This window comes from Quercus lobata, chromosome 1 (genome assembly GCF_001633185.2).
Source record: "Quercus lobata isolate SW786 chromosome 1, ValleyOak3.0 Primary Assembly, whole genome shotgun sequence".
In the NCBI taxonomy this organism is placed as follows: Eukaryota; Viridiplantae; Streptophyta; class Magnoliopsida; order Fagales; family Fagaceae; genus Quercus; species Quercus lobata.
Window position 1 is genome coordinate 15,364,081 of NC_044904.1, and position 19,983 is coordinate 15,384,063.

The window sequence follows — 19,983 nt, forward strand, 5'->3', positions numbered from 1 at the left end:
CATAAATCAACAAATCATGAGTTTTTTTTTTTTTTTTTTTTAAACTAAATCAATGGAGCAATTAAGAATGAATCATTTTCATACTTTATCAAATGCTATCCTTATAAGATTTTTTTTTAATAGCTGGTATAAATTCAACAACAAATACAATAGTGTTAGCCCATTCCATGACCCTTGTAATGAATTTCAAGTTTATTAATATAAATCATTCATTGTAAAAGGTTGGTTCAAAGGTATTTGAAGTTGGTCGATTGCTAAATTAATGAAGAAGCTTGCTCAAGCGAGATGGGAAAGGCAATCAAGTGAGAAGAGAAACTCGCTCAAGCAAAATAATAAAATAGTCTGAGAGTTTGTTTGTCCCTTTCGTGAGGCTTGGTTAAGTAGGTCCATGTAAAACAAAATCTTTTTATCAATTTTTAACCTAGTTTTCAAGCATCACTTAAAACCTTATTTTGTGCACCTATATAAATAAATTGCATTGTGCATGAATTATCCAGAGAATTAGAGGCTGCCACACTTGAGCTATTGGGAGAAAAATCAATGTCACTTCTCCATTGAGGTATTTTTTAAACCACGTTTCTTTACACAGTCATCTTATGATCCGAAAGCGAGCGTTTAAGAGATTAAAACCGCAAAATTTCCCTTCTAGTGAGGTTCTTTGGAGTGTTCGAGGTTTTGCTTTGTGTGGATGAGAGATTAAAACCACATAATTCCCCTTCTAGTGAGGTTCCTTGGAGTGTTTGAGGTTTTGGTGTGTGTGGATGAGGAATTCATGAATGAAGATCCAAGAGGTTATAGATCTACTGCGATAGGAAGGAAAATGTGGTGTTTGTAGAGGTTACAAGTCTAATTTTACAAAAGTATTGTAAGTTGATCATTGTAACTCTTTTTCCTCATTGAATGTTCTATAGGATTGCACCCAGTGTTTTTCTGATTAACATATAAGGTGTGTGTTCTAAAATCACGTGTACATAAATTTTATTAATTATTTTATTTGTTAGTGTTTGTGTTATTTTATATACACGCCAAAAGATTTGTAAACTTTCATCGTGGGATAAGTCTTAAAATACAAATCCACTTCCTTCTACGTCATAATCTACAATATTATTGTTATCAGTACATTAATCAAAATCTTAACTGTTCTTGGATTATTTACAAGCCCCACATTATGGACTATCTTTTGATCAAAAGATCTTGTTCATTGGCGAGAAGCAAGAAATTAGAAGCTACAAATGTCAAAACGATTGTACGGTTCTTGATAAAATACCCAAGGGCCCATGATTACAATAATATAAACATGATAGATCAAGAATGATGTCTTATGCATTTTGGATACCCCAATATTGTAGCAATATTGCATCCAAATGAAACAATTGCACAATTCATACATCTTTCAATCGTTGAATGTCAATATGTCATGAATGGATAATAATTGGTTTCTGAATTTCATGATAATTAAGGTACCGGTAGATGCACTCATGCACAACAACCCATCCAGCAAACCTTAAAAATTGAATTCAAATATATAAACTATAGGGCTAACGAAGAAACAAAAAGGAAACCACATCCTTAAACCCAAGTGAAGCAGATTAAAACATTTACTAGAAAGTAGTAGCTAGTACCTTGTAAACATTGACTTTTTATTTTTTAAATTTAATCCTTTTTAGTAATTGAAAAATTAAAAAAAGTGATATATATATATAAATATATATATATATATATATATATATATATAAAAGAAGATTTCCCTATTTGGACTGTACTTTTATATGGTTCAAAAATATCATTAGATTCTACATTTAACATGGACAAAACTTGAGGACAAGCTATTCTACGTAAAATGCCTATAAAATACTTTTTCCTATTTTAGAGACTGATTCTTGATACAAATATATAATAAGAGACTTTTGAACAAAGTACAACTTTTTGAATTAATTATCGCCTAAAATCATGCACCAATTTCATGTTCTAAATCTTAGTTATTAATAAACTATAACTAAACTCCAAGGGGTGGGTTTAATGTTTCCTAAGAGCAACCACATCAACTCGTGTAAAATTTCCATCTATTTTGTAAGAAAAAACCTACTTTTTCTATTTTACACACTCACTTTTACAAAACTCCCACATCAGTTTATCTATTCTACACATTTATTTAATAAAATAATCATTTCTTTTAACACAAACCCAGGTCCTCCATCTCAGCGACCCGAGCATCGAGTCTCGTCCGTTGTTGTTTGTGCTTTCCTTCAGCAACTTGACTTACAACGTCAAAGTCTGCCGAAAGATGAGCTTGCCGTCACTGATCTCTCACCGGAGAATGCCCGAACTGGAAGTCGGAGATAGCTTCTTCACCCGCACGAAGATGCTGCTCAACAACATTTTTGGTGAAGCTCGTGATGGCGAAATCCTTGCCATGCTCAGCGCTAGCAGGTCAGGAAAGTCGACTCTGATCGACGCTTTAAAGATCTGATAGCATGTGAGAGAGTTGATCGATGAGAGAGGAAATGAGAAAAAGAGAGAGGTGAGAGTCAGAGGTTATGAGAGGAGAGAGAAACAAATATAAAATAATAGATACATGAGCTACAGTAGCTGTGTAAATATACATGGTTACTGTAGCTCATGTGTATATTTACACATTTTTACACCCACTAATGTGGGTGTTTTTTTGCTCAAAATGTGTAAAATGGGTACCTTTTTCTATTTTAGAAGACTATACAAGACCTGATGTGGTTGCTCTAAGGTCTCATAATATCTATGAGATTATAGGTTTAAAACCTCTTGCCAACATTTAGGGTCACCCCTTAAATGACTCCGCTCTGTAAAAGGGTTTTCACCAACGATTTGTTTATTTTTTTTTCAAATGTGTGGGCGTTCAGTAGAAATTGAGCCAATGGTGTTTAGGTTTAAAATAGCATTTTGGCTATTTTAACACCTCCAATGTGAATGCTCTACTAGTATATTTTTAGCATGCCAACATAGGCTAGACTTGGATCAGGGCATTCAATTTACTTAGTTGTGAATTTCTAAGGAAAATGTAATGAGAATTGTGATTTAAAGGATTTCAGAGTCCTACTAAATCATTTGGAAAAAGTTAGCCTAGATAGAGGGTTTGAACCACATATATCTTTGTTGAAAAAAAAAAAAATGTTAGTTGAGTTACAAAACTCTCGTTGAAATATATATTTTAAAATAAAAAATAATTATTGCTATATATTCTTTGTGACATACTCCATCCCTTACAAATTGTTTGGTCTTTATTCCATTTTGAGATGTCCCAAAAGTATATCCTATTTCCTATTTGAAAAGTTCTAATTCTAAGATAAATAAATTTCCTAACATGCTCTTCATTTTATTTTTAAAAAGTTGATACCTCCCTTTCATTAGGGTAGTTTCGGAAATTTGTACATTTTAATCTAAAATACAATGCATTAAATAATATTCCTCTAAAAATTTGGATTTTTTTAAAGTGACCAAACAAAACAAGACCAAGAGAGTAATATTTAAAAATATCCAATAAATTAAAAAAAAAAAAATTTACATTTGTCCATTTAAAAAAATGTATTTGTATGCATATTTAACATAAGTTCCCATTTTTTATAATCAGATTTTTTTTTATTTGTTTAGTAATTGGGATGAATTTGTTTTGCCTATTGTTATATTAGACTTGCAAATAATTCTGTAGTACTATGTTAATGACATCAATACTAATGAGGTGCGAATATAAAAGAGTGGCGGTGGAAACTCAAGAAAGTGGGATCTCTAGTATGAAGTTCCACTTTAATTTATTACATTTTTTTTTTTTTTTTTGGTATGAATTGTCCATAGATTTTTTTTTGGGTATGATTTATCCCATTAGATTTCAACTGTTACAATATATTTTAAAATTTGTATTGAGTGTTCTAGGAGATTTCAATTTCATTTTAGATTTTGTGTCAAGTACTACTTTATTTTAAAATTACTATATTATGGATGAAGTTTTACTCTAATTTTTGTACCTAGTATTTTTGCATCAAATGTTTTAATAGATTTCATAGTGTTACAACGTATCTCAATTCCTTTGCCCCAGGAGGGGTGGTCTAGTTGGGAGAGATCCCGCATGCAAGCACAAGGTCCCTTGTTTGAGTCGTGGCAGGTACCGTGTGGGAGGAGGGTTCCTAGCTTGCATTGCGCCTCTCCTGCTGGCTCTCTTGGGGTGCTAGGGTGAGGTCTGTGGCACCTCGATCATAGTAGCTATGGCTCAATCCAACATTCCCTAGCGAGGGGGTGCCTCTATTAGGTCACGCCCTGGTGGGTTAGTCACATATGGTCGCCCCCGTCCCCCCTTTTGTTCATATAAAAAAAAAAAAAACATATCTCAATTCTTTTATGGAGTGTTTCAATAAACTCTAAGTTTGATGATGTGTGAAAATCAGTAGGCCGAATGCTCTGAACTTCAATGACATTTAAATGACCTGAAAAGAAAGAAAAAGACTATCGAAGGTGACTAGGGTGAACCGGCCAAGGACCCTCCGACGGTTTAGTTAGTTTTCTCCCTAGAACTCAAGTGTAGTGAGTGGATGAATAGTTGAACATACCTTAGGCTAATGAAGTTGGGCCCTTTTTATAGAGAGTTCTGAATGAGTTTACTTGTTAGGTGTTACTAACATCATGGGAGATGTGTGGACTTAGTGGGGAGTGTGGGGCAAATTTTGAGGAATTCACCCCATGTTCTAGGATGAGTGATCATGGTCTAACCATTTGTGATAAGTGAAAAACACTTAAGATTTTACTAAGTGTTGTTTGTCGTCCATGCCTTCTTATGGTATGGATGACCTACTTATTTGTAGATGGCTAATGTTAGTTGATGCTGGTTTGGACGGTTTCCTTTTATATTTGTAACGCTTTCTTTCGTTTCTCTCTTCTGAAATTTATTTTGGACGTGCTTGGACTTGGATGATCATTATGGACGAATAAGACTTGATATAAATCACCATCAAAGTCCATTATAGTTTTTGTGTGAAGTATTATCTTATTTCAAAAATACTTTAAATTCATTTAAAATTAGTTCAAGTCCATTTAAGAAATTACAAGAAAATCTTACCGTCTTTAAAAAGTCATATGTATTAGATTTGCATGATTAATTACTTTTATTTAATAATAATATAACAAAGTTAGCAAAAGTCAATTAATTCAAAAAATAAGAAGTATACGAGTATACAAAAATTGGTCAAAATATTATTATTTATTTTCTTTATATTGGTCTAATGACAAAAAATAAAAAGTAGATTTGAAATGGCCTATAAAGAAATTAAAGATGCAAAACAAAACATTGGTACATATGTTCTACCATATGTCTCATTAATAAATAAATAAATAAAAATGTAAGTGCTGAACATTTTTGTCAAATGGCCTAGAAAGATTAATATCCAATGTGCCGAGTTCAACAAAATGTATGTACTTGGAGGGAATTGATCCGTTCACATTGAGTCCAACAAACACAATTTTGGTCACTAGAAGCATTCTTAGTAGGTTAACATACTTTGAAAATACATTAGAGCCACTAATCATTTTATTTTAAAAGCCCGGTTAATGAGGTGTAATTAAAATATTTGTTAATTAACTATTTTAGAAAAATTTTAATACTATTTTTATGGAAAATAGAAAACTTTGTCAAAATATTAGTTACTTTTTTCTTTCTTTCTTTTCTTATAAAAACTCTTCTAAAATTATGATATACTTTTTCCCTAAAGGTGAATACCTTCCATCCCACTCTAGGGTATTTGTGAGTTTAGTGTCATACTTTCCATCCCTTCCCAGGTTGTTATTGTTATTTTAATATTTACCCCTCGAGGTATTTCACTCTCTGCTTGTCGAGGAAAATCAAGTTACCTAACCTGGTTTGGATGTCCACTACCACCTCACTTATCGCTCAATACCCATCACTCATCACTCAATAATCTATTACTTACTACTTAAAATAACCCAACTTTCTAAGTTGGCATATTTGCCACTTGTTTCCATATCTTCTGATAATTCAAAAAATTTAACTTTTGTGGTATCCACTGCCCGAGCACCATGTCAAGGCTCACATATTCTTCCAAAACCCTCGACGAAGGAAATCCAAGTTTGGACCTGCGGCGCCGATCTCCACCGTCACCCAGCGGCGCCTACCTCGTGTCTATCGTCACCCAGTTTGCAAGATCTCCTCCGACGTGCAGCAGCGGCGCCGATCAGTCATCATGGAAAAGAACTCTGACCCGAAGAAAAAAAGAGAAGGGAAACAGAACTTAAGTCCACCTGAAGAGTGAGCAAAATTTGAGGTACATTTTGCTACTTTGAGAGCTTCATCTGTCACAAAATTTCCTTTTTTCTTTCTATTATTAGTGATTTGTATGGATTTTGATGTTAAATTTCGAGTTGATCTTGATTGAATTCAAGTGGGTCTGACTTGATATGTTTAGATTTCTAAGTTTAATTTTACTGGGTTTTGTTATTTTCTGTTTGGTACTGAATCTGGGTTTTCTGGGACCTGAAACATAAAAAAAAATCTTTAATTAGAGATTACCATTGTTTAGTTAAAAATGCTATGGGTCTGCTTTGTTTATTATTAACACATATGGCTTTGTTTGCATGCCATCTTCTATACAGAACAAGAAGGTGAAATTTTTTCCCCATTTTGAATCTCTTGCTAAATATGGGAGTAATGTAATAATAATTGCGGGGAATTGATTCCATTGTTTTTTGCTGCTACAGATTAATGTTGGGTAGCAGCATGCCATTCTACGAATATAGATGTTAATTACATTGATTTTTCCTAAGAATAATATTGCTCCCCAACATCTATATTCCATTGATTTTTGCTGGTACAGATTGCTGTTTAAGTTGTGTTTGAAGAACCTGAGCTAGCTATGGTAATCTAATTGCATTTTGGGATACTTTGCCGTTAACTCTGGTCTAGTTACTTTGAAAATGAGTAGTTGTAAATAGTATGTAAGACATTGGCACTATTGGTGCAGCAGTGTCGTGAAGAATGGTCTGAGTTTGGGGTGGCGCGGGTTGGCTGAGGTGGGGCTCGGTAGGCGTGGCTGGGCTGAGGGTGTGCGTGAGGAGGTATGAGGTTGGATGTGTTTTGTTTTTGTGTGGTTTGGATTTGTGGTGTGAACTATGAAGGAGTTGTGGTGCTGAAGGAGCCATTGGTGGGGTTCTGAAAAGTAGCGCCTGGAAGTGACAATACTCTGATCATGGGTCCCTCATATGTGTGTATATTTACAAAAATACCATCATAACTCAATTTCCATAACTCAAAACACCCAAAACTTGTTTTCAGTTTTGCTAACTCATTACTAAAAAATGTGAGAATTGAGTGATGGAAACAAAACTTAAAAACAAATCCAAACAGGCTGCATCTCCATGGGTCCCATCATTTTTGAGTGATGAGTGATGGAAATAGGGTGATGAGTGATGGAAACACCAAAATTCAAGCAGCCCCTTAGGGCTTGTTTGGATCACCATGATTTTGAGTAATATCACTTAGTTTTCATCACTGAGTTTCCAAAATGCGTGGGTCCCATCGAAAAAATCTTGTTTGACTTGGTTTTTGGGTGATGTTTCCATCTCTCAAAACTCAAAAATTTGAGTGATGGATGATGGAAACTAAAAACAGAATTTTGGTGTTTTTAGTTTTTGAAATATGAGTTATGATGGTAAAAGGTGAGTTATGTGACCAAATAAGAATTTTGGAGTTTTTGAGATAAAGTGAGGTTTGGGTTATGAGTTATGGGTTTTGAGTTTGAGTTATGAGTTATGAGTATTGAGTTATGAAAACTGAGTCATGGCCAAACCAAACAAGCCCTTAACTTTCCTCTCATATTCGCTATTTTCAGTTTTCAATTATTATTTTCACGATTTTGCTTTGATTTTTATTTTCATTTTTTATTTTTTCTGGTTTCATAGATGAACAATTTTTTTTCCCTGTTAAATTACATGATTAATTCTTAGTCCAGTTCCTTTACAGATACTGTACTTGCGTAATTGATTGATGATTAACAATATAAATACGGTGATAACTTGTAAGGCCTCTTCGTGGATTCGAACCCTAAATTAGGGTTATAGGTTTTTGAAGTTAATTTTTTTTTCCCCGTTTTAATCCTTCCTCCTTTGCTAGCTAGCTTATATATTAAACCAGATTCTGGTTGTGGTTCTGACACAACCACTGCCACAGCCAACTAACAAGCCAAAAGAAACCCATACCAAAACCCAGCCAAACCCAAAGCAACAAAACCCAAATCGAAAAAACCCAAAAAAAATCCATAGCAAAACCACCACCACCACATCGGAAGCCACAACCACCCTATAGCAAATCCACCACCACCGAAAACCCTAATTCAAAAACCCATTGCAAACTATAATCCACGACCAACGCAAACGACCACCCACAACTATCCACAGCCAATCCAAACCACCAGCCACTGCAGATCTAAAACAACACCCACCAAATTCAAACCCAAACCATGAAACCCACGCACCACCTCCTCGGGAGAGAGACTATGATAGAGAAGTGCTAAGACCTTGTATCGCCTAAGGCGAGAGATAGAAGCCCGAGCCCGAGTGAAATGAGGCACTAAATTCTAAATATATTTTTTACATATATAAAACTTAAATAATATGTATTAGTGTATTAAAAGTAATAATCAGGCCTTTCTTACTTTGTTCCTAATAGATAAGAATAGGGAATCAAATTCTGTTTGTTTTTTGGAATGTTATATATGGAGTCTCATTGAGAGGTATTGGTGAGGATAAGATGTGTTGGACACCTGCTAAGAGCAAGGGTTTTGAGGTAAGCAGTTACTATCAGGCTTTGTTGGGTGTATGTACTCAATCCTTCCCTTGGAGAAGTATTTGGAAGCAAAAGGTTCCTTCTAGAGTTGCATTTTTTGTTTGGACTATAGCTTTAGGAACGATTTTGACTATTGATAATTTACGTAAGAAGAAGGTATTGATTCTAGATTGGTCTTATATGTGCAAAAGTAATGGAGAATCGGTAGACCATCTTTTACTACATTGTCCTATTGTTTATGAGTTGTGGTCTATGGTGTTCACCTTGTTTGGCATCCACTGGGCAATGCCAAAGACTGTAGTTGAGCTCCTTGCTTAATGGCAAGGAAATTTTGGTCATCATCGTAATGGTGTTATTTGGATGGCTGTCCCTCATTGTTTGATGTGGTGCATTTGGCGGGAGAGAAACAACCGGTGTTTTGAAGCTTTTGAAAGGACTATAGCTGATTTAAAACTTTTCTTCTTTAAAACTCTATTGGATTGGATGTCTATCATAGGAAGTCATTCTATTTCTTCGGTCTATGATTTGATAGATGCTTGTAATTTATGTATTTGATTATGTTGGTCCCCGGCTGCCTGTATACTCGGGTGACTCATTATTAAGTTCTTGAATAAAATTTCCTTTACTTATCAAAAAAAGAAGAAGAAGATAAGAATAGGTCTATAAGCCAGATTTTGGTTTGAATTCCAATAGAGCCCAAAAAAAGAAAGATAAATAGAAAGAAGAGTAGAGGTGACAAAAGAAACAGAGAGGCCATTAGAGAGTAGAACTTATCAATAAAATAAAAATTTGCCATTACAAAGTAGAGGGGGAAAAAACTTACAGGGGGAGCTGGAAAGAAAATGACAAAAGAGAGCTGTTATTAGAGATAGGAGTAGAGGAAACACATAACATATGTACTTTCAACACAAGACAGGCAAATAAATGGATGTGTTTTTGACTGATGAACTTCTCATTGAGATCCTGTGTTTGTATGATTTTAGAAGAGTTTCAAAAAAGTGGCATGAGATTATTTCTAGTCCTTATTTTAAGGAACTTTTAAGGAAGAGAAACAACAAGTTATAAGAAAGGGATTTATCGTCTTTGTTAGGCTTCTATGTAACTGAATGTGGATTAAAACATGCATTTTTACCTACATCTCTGATACATATGACTACTTCTAATAAGCTTAAAGGGAACGCACTGGTTCCAAGAGGTTGTTCGTTTATTGCTTGTTCTAATGGTATGTTGCTATTCGGTAACCATTGCAGTCAAACCTACTACCTTTGTAATTTTACAAGACAGGCATCTATCCATCTACCCAAACCAAGCTACACCCGCTCAAGTGTTGCAATGGGATTTCATTTTGATTTTGTGCATTCAGAGTTTGTGTTAGTACGCGCTGAGTTGTCAGATTTTCCTAATTATAGTTGCATTGTTAATATGGAGACAATTATTTTCTACAAGAAGCACTGTTAGATGGGAAAGGGGCGTTCCCCTAACTTTTGCACTTTTTAAATTTCAAATCAGACTGTTTGAGTGTGCAGTGCATGTTAATGGTGTTTTCTATTGGTTGGAGCTCAATAATCGTTTAGTGGCATATGAATATGATTATGATCGTTGTTTTTGTATTCTCTTGCTGGAAAGTGACAGCTATGTAGTAGAGCTATCGGCTATGTTAGGGGAGTAAAAAGATGGGATTTCCCAGTATGGGAGGAGTAATTGCTTTGATTTCAAGGTATGGGTTCTTGAAGATTGTGTGTCCATAGCTGGAATAATGCTGGGTTATGAGGCATAATGTGAGTTTCATGTTACTGCACCATTGGTATCCAGACTTCTTGTGCTCCTGTCACCTCATTTTGCACCAGGGTAGATTTTGGTATCAAAGGTATGCTCACGTTCCCTTGCTTGTGGCTTTTCACAAACCGGAATTTGTTTTCCTAAGGCTAGGCAACGGGATTCTTCTTGTCTACTACCTAATCCAACAGAAGCTGGAACTTGTTTCCCTACAGGGGAATATGGACATCATGGGATATGGACCATTGCAGTGAAATTGGAGAAAACTTGTTCCTTTGTTTTGGCCAACTTGGTTTTACTTACCTTAAGTAGAAAACTTGCTAGATTAAAATTGTAGACTGAATCTCTTGATGAAACCATCGTCTAAATAGTTTGGCGTATTAAAGATAGACTTACCAATTAGACTTTTTGGAGTCAACCCCACAAGAATATTCCTCATGTGTAATGAGTGTATGCAAAATGCCAAAAATAGTTGATTTTGAGTAGATTAAAAAAAGGATTGAAAATTTAAAATGAATGTTTCCAATTATGACTAACAAGTTAACATGTTCAAATGCTTTATTTATTTTTTATTTTTATATATAGGTAACAAGTTAACATGTTCAAATGCTACCTTTCACTAAGAATTCAAAGCATATCATTTGAAAGTAAGAAAGCACTACAAAAATTTCATAGACTACTATTCAATTTGATAAAAGTTTTGCACTATACAACTATACAAAAACCCAAACCCCTATGCATGACTATCCTCGACTTGGTTCATGACTAGATGAACTAGGATGATCTAGCAAGACTTATAGGCGGCTCATCAGCTGTCATTGCCTCTCCAAAGTACTAGCTAGATGGTCGGTGAAAATGATATCATGTTCTACAAGAACATCAAGTAATTTATTACTGAATTAAGACCAACCCGCACATCCATGATCAAATGACTAGTCAACGGGAATAGCAATAGAGTGATCGTGGTTGCCTTCAACCATCCTAATTTGCAAGAGTGTAGTAAACGTGTACGCCTGAAATTAAAATAGGATTGAATGAAAATTTTTTTATTTAAAAAAATTTATTAAATTTAAAAAGGAAAAAAAAAAAAAAAAAATCTTCTTGTTATCTGTCATAGTTCTCGTCTCAAACAAGAACTCTGTACATTTGTTGGTCTCCAAAGAGTGCATTGTGTTGGTCTCGACAAAATGATGTAGATGAGTAAGAAACTCATCTAAGCCACTAAGATCTAGCAAAATATAATCCCTACCGCTTGCAGATAAATCTTTTATCTGAAAAAATAAACCTTTTCAGTTTTTTTGCAAATCAATGTACATAATTTTCTGATGAATCTGAGTACTTTGAAGTGCAGTTGTTCACTTTGCGCATGAGAGTCCAACAAAAGTGAGACGACTAACCTAAAACCTAGATCTAAAAGTTGAAAATGTAAGAAAAACATACCCGATACTGGCGTGGAATCTTAACCTCAGCCGGTGTTGGTGTTGGAAGCTCAGTCTTAGCCAGTGTTGGAAGCTCAACCTCAACCTCAATCTCTGCCTCAGAGGCAGTACTTAGATCTGCTCCTAAAAATGACATCGTTGGAAGATACGGTGGCATAAATGTATCCGACTGGAGAATAGTGTGTAGCTACCATCAAAGCAGCAGTGTATAGAGCGTGTGGAACATATAGAAGAACATATGTCGGAGGATAGTATGCCGGAGCAGCATTAATTGAAGTCGAAGCCTCAGGGTTAGGGTTTGCATTTTCATCCATGAGTATTTTTCTCTCTTTCTCTCTAAAATCCCTAACTCTCTCAATCTTCTTCTTCCTTCTAATTTGGCTTCGATGTTTCTATCTGGAATGGTAGGAGTATTTATAGTTGCAGGATGGTATAATGCCATTTTTGCGAGTGTGCGCTTGAGAGGAAAAACTAAACACGGAGAATGGAGTATAAACTGAACACTGAAAAGAATGAAGGAAGAGAGTGATAAGGTGTTGAGTGAGAGAGTAGTATGGTAGCTACACACTATTCTCTAGTCGGATACATTTACGCCACCGTTATGTTGCCGTATCTTCCAACGATGTTATTTTTGGGAGCAGATCCAAGTACTGCCTTTGAGGCTAAGATTGAGGCTGAGGCTCCAACACCGGTTGAGGCTTAGCTTCCAACATTGGTTGAGCTTCCAACACCAACACTAGCTGAGGTTGAGATTCCACGCCAGTATTGGGTATGTTTTTCTTACATTTTAAACTTTTAGATCTAGGTTTTAGGTTAGTCGTTTGACTTTTGTTGGACTCTCATTGCGCAGAGTGAACGAATGTACTTCAAAGTACTTAGACTTATCGGTAAAATTGTATACATTGATTTGCAAAAAAACTGAAAAGGTTTATTTTTTCAGGTAAAAGATTTATTTGCAAGTCGTAGGGATTTATATTTTGCTAGATCTTAGCGGCTTAGATGAGTTTCTTACTCATTTATATCATTTTGTCAAGACAAACACAACGCACTTTCTAGAGAGCAACAAGTGTACAGAGTTCTTGTTTGAGACCAGAACTATGATAGATAACAAGAAGTTTTTTTTTTTTTTTTTTTCCTTTTCCTTTTTAAATTTAATAAAATTAAAAAAAAAAAAATTCAATCCTATTTTAATTTTAGACATACACATTTACTACACTCTTGGAAGAAGAGTGCCTAATCTTGTGGATTAGGATGGTTGAAGGCAACCAAGATCACTCTATTGCTATTCCAGTTGACTGGTCATTTGATCATGGATGTGCGGGTTGGTCTCAATTTGGTAAGAAATTACTTGATGTTCTTGTAGAACATGATATCACTTTCACCGACCATTTGACTAGTAATTTGGACAGGCAACAACAGCTGATGGGGCGTCTACAGATCTTGCTGGATCAACTTAGTTCATCTAGTTGTGAACCAAGTCGGGGGTAGTCATACATAGGGGTAATTATGTATAGGGGTTTGGGTTTTTGTATAGTTGTATAGTGCAAAAATTGAATGAAATTGAATAGTAGTCTATGAAATTTTTGTAGTGCTTTCTTAGTTTCAAATGATATGCATTGAATTCTTAGTGAAAAGTAGCATTTGAACATGTGAACTTGTTACCTATATTTAAAAAAAAGCATTTGAACATCAATTGCTTGCATACGAAAATTCTTGTGGGGTTGACTCCAAAAAGTCTAATAGGTAAGTCTATCTTTAGTACGCCAAACTATTTAGACTATGGTTTCATCACTTACAAATGAAATGCAAGATTTTTGCTATTAACCTGTCTTCCACCAAGATATTCAGTCTACAATTTTATGACCTACAAATGCAATTCATGTTATTCGCTACAAAATGATTTTTGTCTCATTATACTTTTTTGTGGCTTTAGAACTCTTACTATTTGTTTTATGTTTTATGTTTTAGTTCTTTATTCTTTTCCCATTTTGAGTCTTTTTTGGAAAAGTTGAATGTAAAAAGTTTCTGCATGTTACCATGTCCTGCAACAACATAGTTGTAATTACAACTGATTATTTTATTCCCTTTTTTTCCATGTGTTGCAGAAAAATGGGTATCAATTACTTTTTCTTAGTGCACTTGCAATTTCTCAGGCTTATCACACTTAGACAATTTATATTCAACCTTAAGCAGGTAATGCTTTAAGAAATTGAGGCTTAATTCTTTATTTGAGGTTGAAACATTGTAATCAAGAAAGTACAAGTTTTATGTTTATCCTCATTGTTCTCATATGTACATAATGGGAAGGCTTTACCAGATAAGCCTGTTATTATTTCCCCTGATGGAATTTTTCTTTATTTATATCGAGAAGGTAACTGGTGATATATGCAATCTTTTTAAGGACATTTAACAGGTTTTACATCTATCAATCTATGCTGTTTGATTCTCAAGCATTTTATTTGTCCCTTGGTATGCCCTGTAATAATCCTGATAGACAAAAGTTTCAGTCTGAACCACCTTAAAGTTAAAAGGTAATGTGATATGAGATTCTTCCTTGCTCAACACAGATCAATGGGCAGAAGTTAAATTTCTACTCATTGATTAGGATATCTTTTCAGCCAATATGTAGCCACTACTTTCTCTTGTCACATTGTTGTTTCCATATATCAATGCTTTGAGCATGTTAGAAACTTCTGGTCACCAGTTATTTTCTAATCTTTAATTTTGATTGGAGGCATCCTCTCTTTTTCTCAGTTATCAGGAGGGCTCCTCATGAATTCAAGATCTCATGCGTAGAGATTAGTTCCCTCCTGTTATGATGCAACAAAATACGCAGAGATTTATGCTAAGATTTAAGAAGAAATGGGAGTTTTTGAGAGTAGCTTATAGATGGGCACACCTCTGCACAGAGAACTAATCTCTGAAACAACAGCATAAAGCTGGAATGTATTCACTAAAAACTATTATGCAATTACAATAGTCCAAAGAATTTATACTACTAAGCATAGAGGTTGAACTAGCTGTAACAGAAAGTAACTAATTGATAACAGAATCTGTTACAGAAGTAGTTACACCAACTAAATGTCCAACTCAGTACGCATGCGCACTAATGGATTTCAACTGCTAACAATTAACTAACAAGCATTTCCATTATGCTGACATCACTATCTGAGATGCCCCTGCATCTTGTTACTTATCTAGGTTTACATAAACAACCATTTCTTCATCCTGACTTTTTTTTTTCAAAAAAAAAAAAAAAAAAAAAATGTAATCCATTAACATTCTGAGACTTGTGCTGTTATTAGTATTTTAAATGTTTGGATAATCTTATGATTAGGGGTCTCTCTTTAGCGAATCTGTGTTGTATGTGTTGTTGCAATAAGGAAACTGTGGAGTGTGGACCACCTCTTTCTTCTTTGTCCTGCAACTCATTCTTTGTTGCTTCAAATTTTTGGGATTCAATGGGTCATGCCAAGTTCTGTAGTGAGTTTATTTTTTTGTTGGTGTCAATGGGCTGGGAAACATAATTCAAATATCTGACATTTGTTCCCAGGCTGTTTGAAGTGGATCATTTGGATGGAACGGAATCATCGCTCCTTCAAGGATATTGAGAAATTATTGGGTCAGTTGCAAGATTTGTGCCAGCGGACTCTCTTTGATTGGTCTCGGTGTTGGGGCATCTTGGATTGTTCTTCTATTATAGAGTTCATTTCTTCTCTTAGAATAGTCTCTTGATTTCTTTGTTTCTTTGCTTTCTGTTGTCTTTTCATTGTTCCCCATCATGAACACCTGTATTCTTCTTTCTTTCTTATCTTAATAATATTACTCTTATTATCTATCCAAAAAAAAGAAGAAAAGTTTGGGTGTTCAGTCGAAATTGAGTCAATGGTGTTTAGATGTAAAAAAGCCTAGTCAATTTCTTTGCAGGGTTTACTTGTTTAAGTCAAGGAGATTCTAAACACTTGGTGAAACATGGTACTATTTGAAAGATATTATGTTGATCAACTTTTGTGGAGTGCCTATCAGGCTCTTGGTGCATGGAGTCATTTTATGGTTATGATAAGAAAATGTAGGTTCAGTGAATCGTGTGATAGGTTTCAACTTTGTGCCATTTGTAGAGAAACAGCATGATGCATTCTCACGTTAAAATTGGTCTTGAGCATGGGCAACCATGATCTATCTCACTGTATCGGTTCCCTTAAAATTTCTAAAACATGCTTATAGAATCTTTGGTGATAATATTTTGCAGACAGGCAGAGAGAGAGAGAGAGAGAGAGAGCATTTGTTGGATGGTTGAATGAGCTTTTTTTCTTCTTTTTTACAGGATATCAGGGCATTGTTTCCTTCCTATTTTAATCCATTCTATGCTGGTTTTGGAACAGAGATACTGATGACTTCAGCTATCTTAAGGTCGGAATTCCTAAAGGAAAAATCTTCATTATTAATTCCAGGGTAATTTAGTGCCTTCATGGTTTAAAAATAGCAGTCTAAAGCCTCTATTATTGTTATGCCAAAGTTTCAATATATTTTTGCAGGGTGAGGTTGCTGTTAACCGTTGTGTTGACACCAGATTGTATAGCACACTTCATGCTTTTGTTAATGGCATGTTTCCATCAATGTCCTCGTCTGACCAGGTTTAGTTTGCAACCCTTTTGTGTGTGTGCGCGTGTGTGTATTAAGTACAACCCCTTTCTATTCTGAAGTTGCAATCATTGAGGAGCTTTATTGGAAAGCAGTGAGTAAGAAAGTGAACTCAGCATTTGCAGCTGCTCTAATCCTCTTTCCTTTTTCCTGCACCTGGGAATATGTGCTTAGCACATTGGTTGCTGAAGGCAATGAGGTTCAGGAGTTCTTATCATATTTATCTCGTGGGAAAAGTAATCCTACTTTTTGCTACTGTCTTGTTTTCAACTTTTCAGTCCTTCACACGAGCAGTGTATAAACTGAGTTAGATGTTAGCTCAAGTAACTTGACATGCCCATCCTCTACTCAACTTAACTAGTCTTTGATGTTTAGGAATTGAATGTTAGCTTAAGTAACTTTACATTCTGCATCCTTGCTGCATAAAAATTTTGTCTTATAAGTTTCAGGTCTTGATTTTTGATTTAAAAATAAAAAATAAAATACCACTTTTATTTTTATTTTTAACTTCACTGATTACAGGAGGATATTAGTTCGTGGAATTACTGGAAATTGCTGCCTACTGTATCAATATATGAAGGTGTCAGCCACAATTTCTGCTTAAACCTCTGATGAATTTGGTGTTGCAAATGCCAGTTCTGGAATTAAACTGGTAAACTATGATTTAAGCTATGCATAAATTCTAAATAACTCAGGATGGAATTTAAAGAGCTATCATCAGAAGCGGACACCATAAGTTGAAACTCTCTAAAAAAAAACAAGCCAAAAGAAACTCATGCCAAAACTTGCAGCAACAAAACCCAAAAAAATCCATAGCAAAACCACCACCATCGCATCATAAGCCACAACCACCCCATAGCAAATTCACTACCACAGAAAACCCTAATTCAATAAAACCCATAGCAAACTATAACCCACAACCAATGCAAACCACCATTCACAACCATTAACAGCTAACCCAAACCATCAGATAGTGCAAATCTAAAACAACACCCATCAAATTCAAACCTAAACCACAAAACCCACGCACCACCTCCTCAGGAGAGAGACTATGAAAGAGTGAGTTAGAGAGAGGAGAGTAGTGCTTCAGGTTGGAGAGAGAGAGAGAGAGAAGTGGTTTTAGAGTAGTGTAGTCAAAGGTGAAAGGTGCGCCCCTAATTAAAATGCTAAGACCTTGTATCAGTGCTAAGACCTTGTATTGCTTGAAAAAGTGAGAAAATGAGGGAAAAAGTTGAGGTTTTAAAAAGCTGCACAAAATGCTAAAAGCTGAGCTTATAAGCTGACGCCAAACAGATAACTGAGTTACAAAATGCTGATTCTTAACCAAAAAGGGGGGAAAATGGTTCTTTCTAACCTATCTGTCTACATCTGCAGAACAGTAACAACAGCAATAGCGCCAGTAAAAAAAAGCACACATAACATATGTACTTTTGAGAATACAACACAAGACAAGCAAATAAATGGATGTGTTTTTGAATGATGAACTTCTCACTGAGATCCTGCTTTAGTTACCAGTGCTGTGTTTGTATGATTTTAGAAGAGTTTCAAAAAAGTGGCGTGAGATTATTTCTAGTTCTTATTTTAAGGAACTTTTAAGGAAGAGAGACAAGAAGTTCGAAGAAAGGGATTTATAGTCTTTGTTAGGCTTCTGCATAACTGAATGTGAATTAGAACATGCATTTATACCTACATTATCTCTGATACATATGACTACTTCTGATAAACGTAAAGGGAATGCACTGGTTCCAAGTGACTATTGGTTTATTGCTTGTTCAAATGGTATGTTGCTATTCGGTAATCATCGCACTCAAACTTCCTACCTTCGTAATTTTACAAGACAAGCATGTATCCATTTACCCAAACCAAGCTACACCCGCTCAAATGTTGCAATGGGATTTCATTTTGATTATGTAAATTCAGAGTTTGTGTTATTACGCGTTGAGTTGTTAGATTTTCCTAATTATAGTTGCACTGTTAATATGGAGACAATAATTTCTACAAAAAGTACCATTAGATGGGAAAATAGCGTTCCCCTAATTTTTGCACATTTTAAATTTCAAATCAGACCGTTCGAGTGTGCAGCACGTTAATGGTGTTTTCTATTGGTTGGAACTCAATAATCGTTTAATGGCATATGAATATGGTTATGATCGTTGTTTTTGTATTCCCTTGCCGGAAAGTGACAACTATGTAGTAGAGCTATCAGCTATGTTAGGGGAGTCAAAAGATGGGATTCTCCAGTATGGGAGGAGTAATTGCTTTGATTTTAGGGTATGGGTTCTTGAAGATTGTGTGTCCATAGCTGGAATAGGCATAATGTGAGTTTCATGTTACTGCACCATTGGTATCCAGACTTGTTGAGCTCCTGTCACCTCATTTTGCACCAGGGTAGATATTGGTATCAAAGGTATGCTCACGTTCCCTTGCTTGTGGCTTTTCACAAATCGGAATTTGTTTTCCCAAGGCTAGGCAATGGGATTCTTCTTGTTTACTACCTAATCCAACAGAAGCAGGAACTTGTTTCCCTACAAGGGAATATGGACATCATGGGATATGGACTATCGCAACAAAATTGGAGAAAACTTGTTTCTTTGTTTTGGTGAACTAGGTTTTACTTACCTTAAGTAGAAAACTTGCTAGATTATAATTTTTTCCCGTATAGTGTACAAGCTTTTTATTTATAATAGTTTGTAGGGTAAACTACACTTTTAGCCCCTAACATTTGTCCTATATGTCAAAATGATCCTTAACGTTTCAAATGTGTCAGATAAGTCCTTAACCTTTTAATATTGTGTCAAAATAATCCATATCGTTAAGTAGTGAAAGAAAAAAGTTGACATGGCTAACGGTGTTATCAAAATATCTATTTTTATACGTCTTTGGTTTTGAAAAATAAAATAATATATTTGAAATTAGTTTATTATAGACTAAAATTCAGTTTTTTTATTTGTTTTATTTTCTTTTCTTTGCTTTCTACGGAACCAAACAGGAGTTAAAATCCTTGAGTTCAAAGCTCAAAAAAATTCAAACCAAAAAATGGTTCAGTAGTGTACCACTCATTAGATTTGCTTTGCAGCTCTGTTTGTTTAGTTCCCTTCCTTCCCCAAAAATTTCAAACAGTAAAAAAATCCTATTATAATTAAAAACAAAAATAAATCATATTCCTAGGTTCCGCTTGGGAGGAGGGAATGGAATGGAAATGAATAAAAAGAATAATTTTAGAATATTTTTCCTTTCTCTTGTTTGGAAGTTTTAATGTAGGGAATGGAAAGTCCATTTCCTTGTTTGGGAATTTAAGTGAGAGGGAATGAA

At 35.0% G+C, this 19,983-nt stretch overlaps 1 protein-coding gene across 8 annotated transcripts; it reads left to right on the plus strand.

Moving 5' to 3' along the window:
- The first annotated feature begins 5,846 nt into the window (after positions 1-5,846).
- On the plus strand, positions 5,847-18,294 carry LOC115980632. 8 transcript variants are annotated; one of them, XM_031102880.1, is made up of 7 exons: positions 5,848-6,299; positions 10,448-10,532; positions 10,628-10,682; positions 14,136-14,223; positions 16,355-16,482; positions 16,566-16,664; positions 17,194-18,294. In XM_031102880.1, the coding sequence occupies exons 4-7, from the start codon at positions 14,140-14,142 to the stop codon at positions 17,273-17,275; spliced, it is 393 nt and encodes a 130-aa protein (XP_030958740.1). In that variant the 5' UTR covers positions 5,848-6,299; positions 10,448-10,532; positions 10,628-10,682; positions 14,136-14,139; the 3' UTR covers positions 17,276-18,294. The 8 variants fall into 8 exon arrangements, 5 of the variants coding, with proteins under 5 accessions (XP_030958729.1, XP_030958740.1, XP_030958724.1 ...); XM_031102869.1 differs by having other exon boundaries at positions 5,847-6,299; positions 10,442-10,682; XM_031102864.1 differs by having other exon boundaries at positions 10,448-10,682.
- The last annotated feature ends 1,689 nt before the right edge of the window (positions 18,295-19,983 follow it).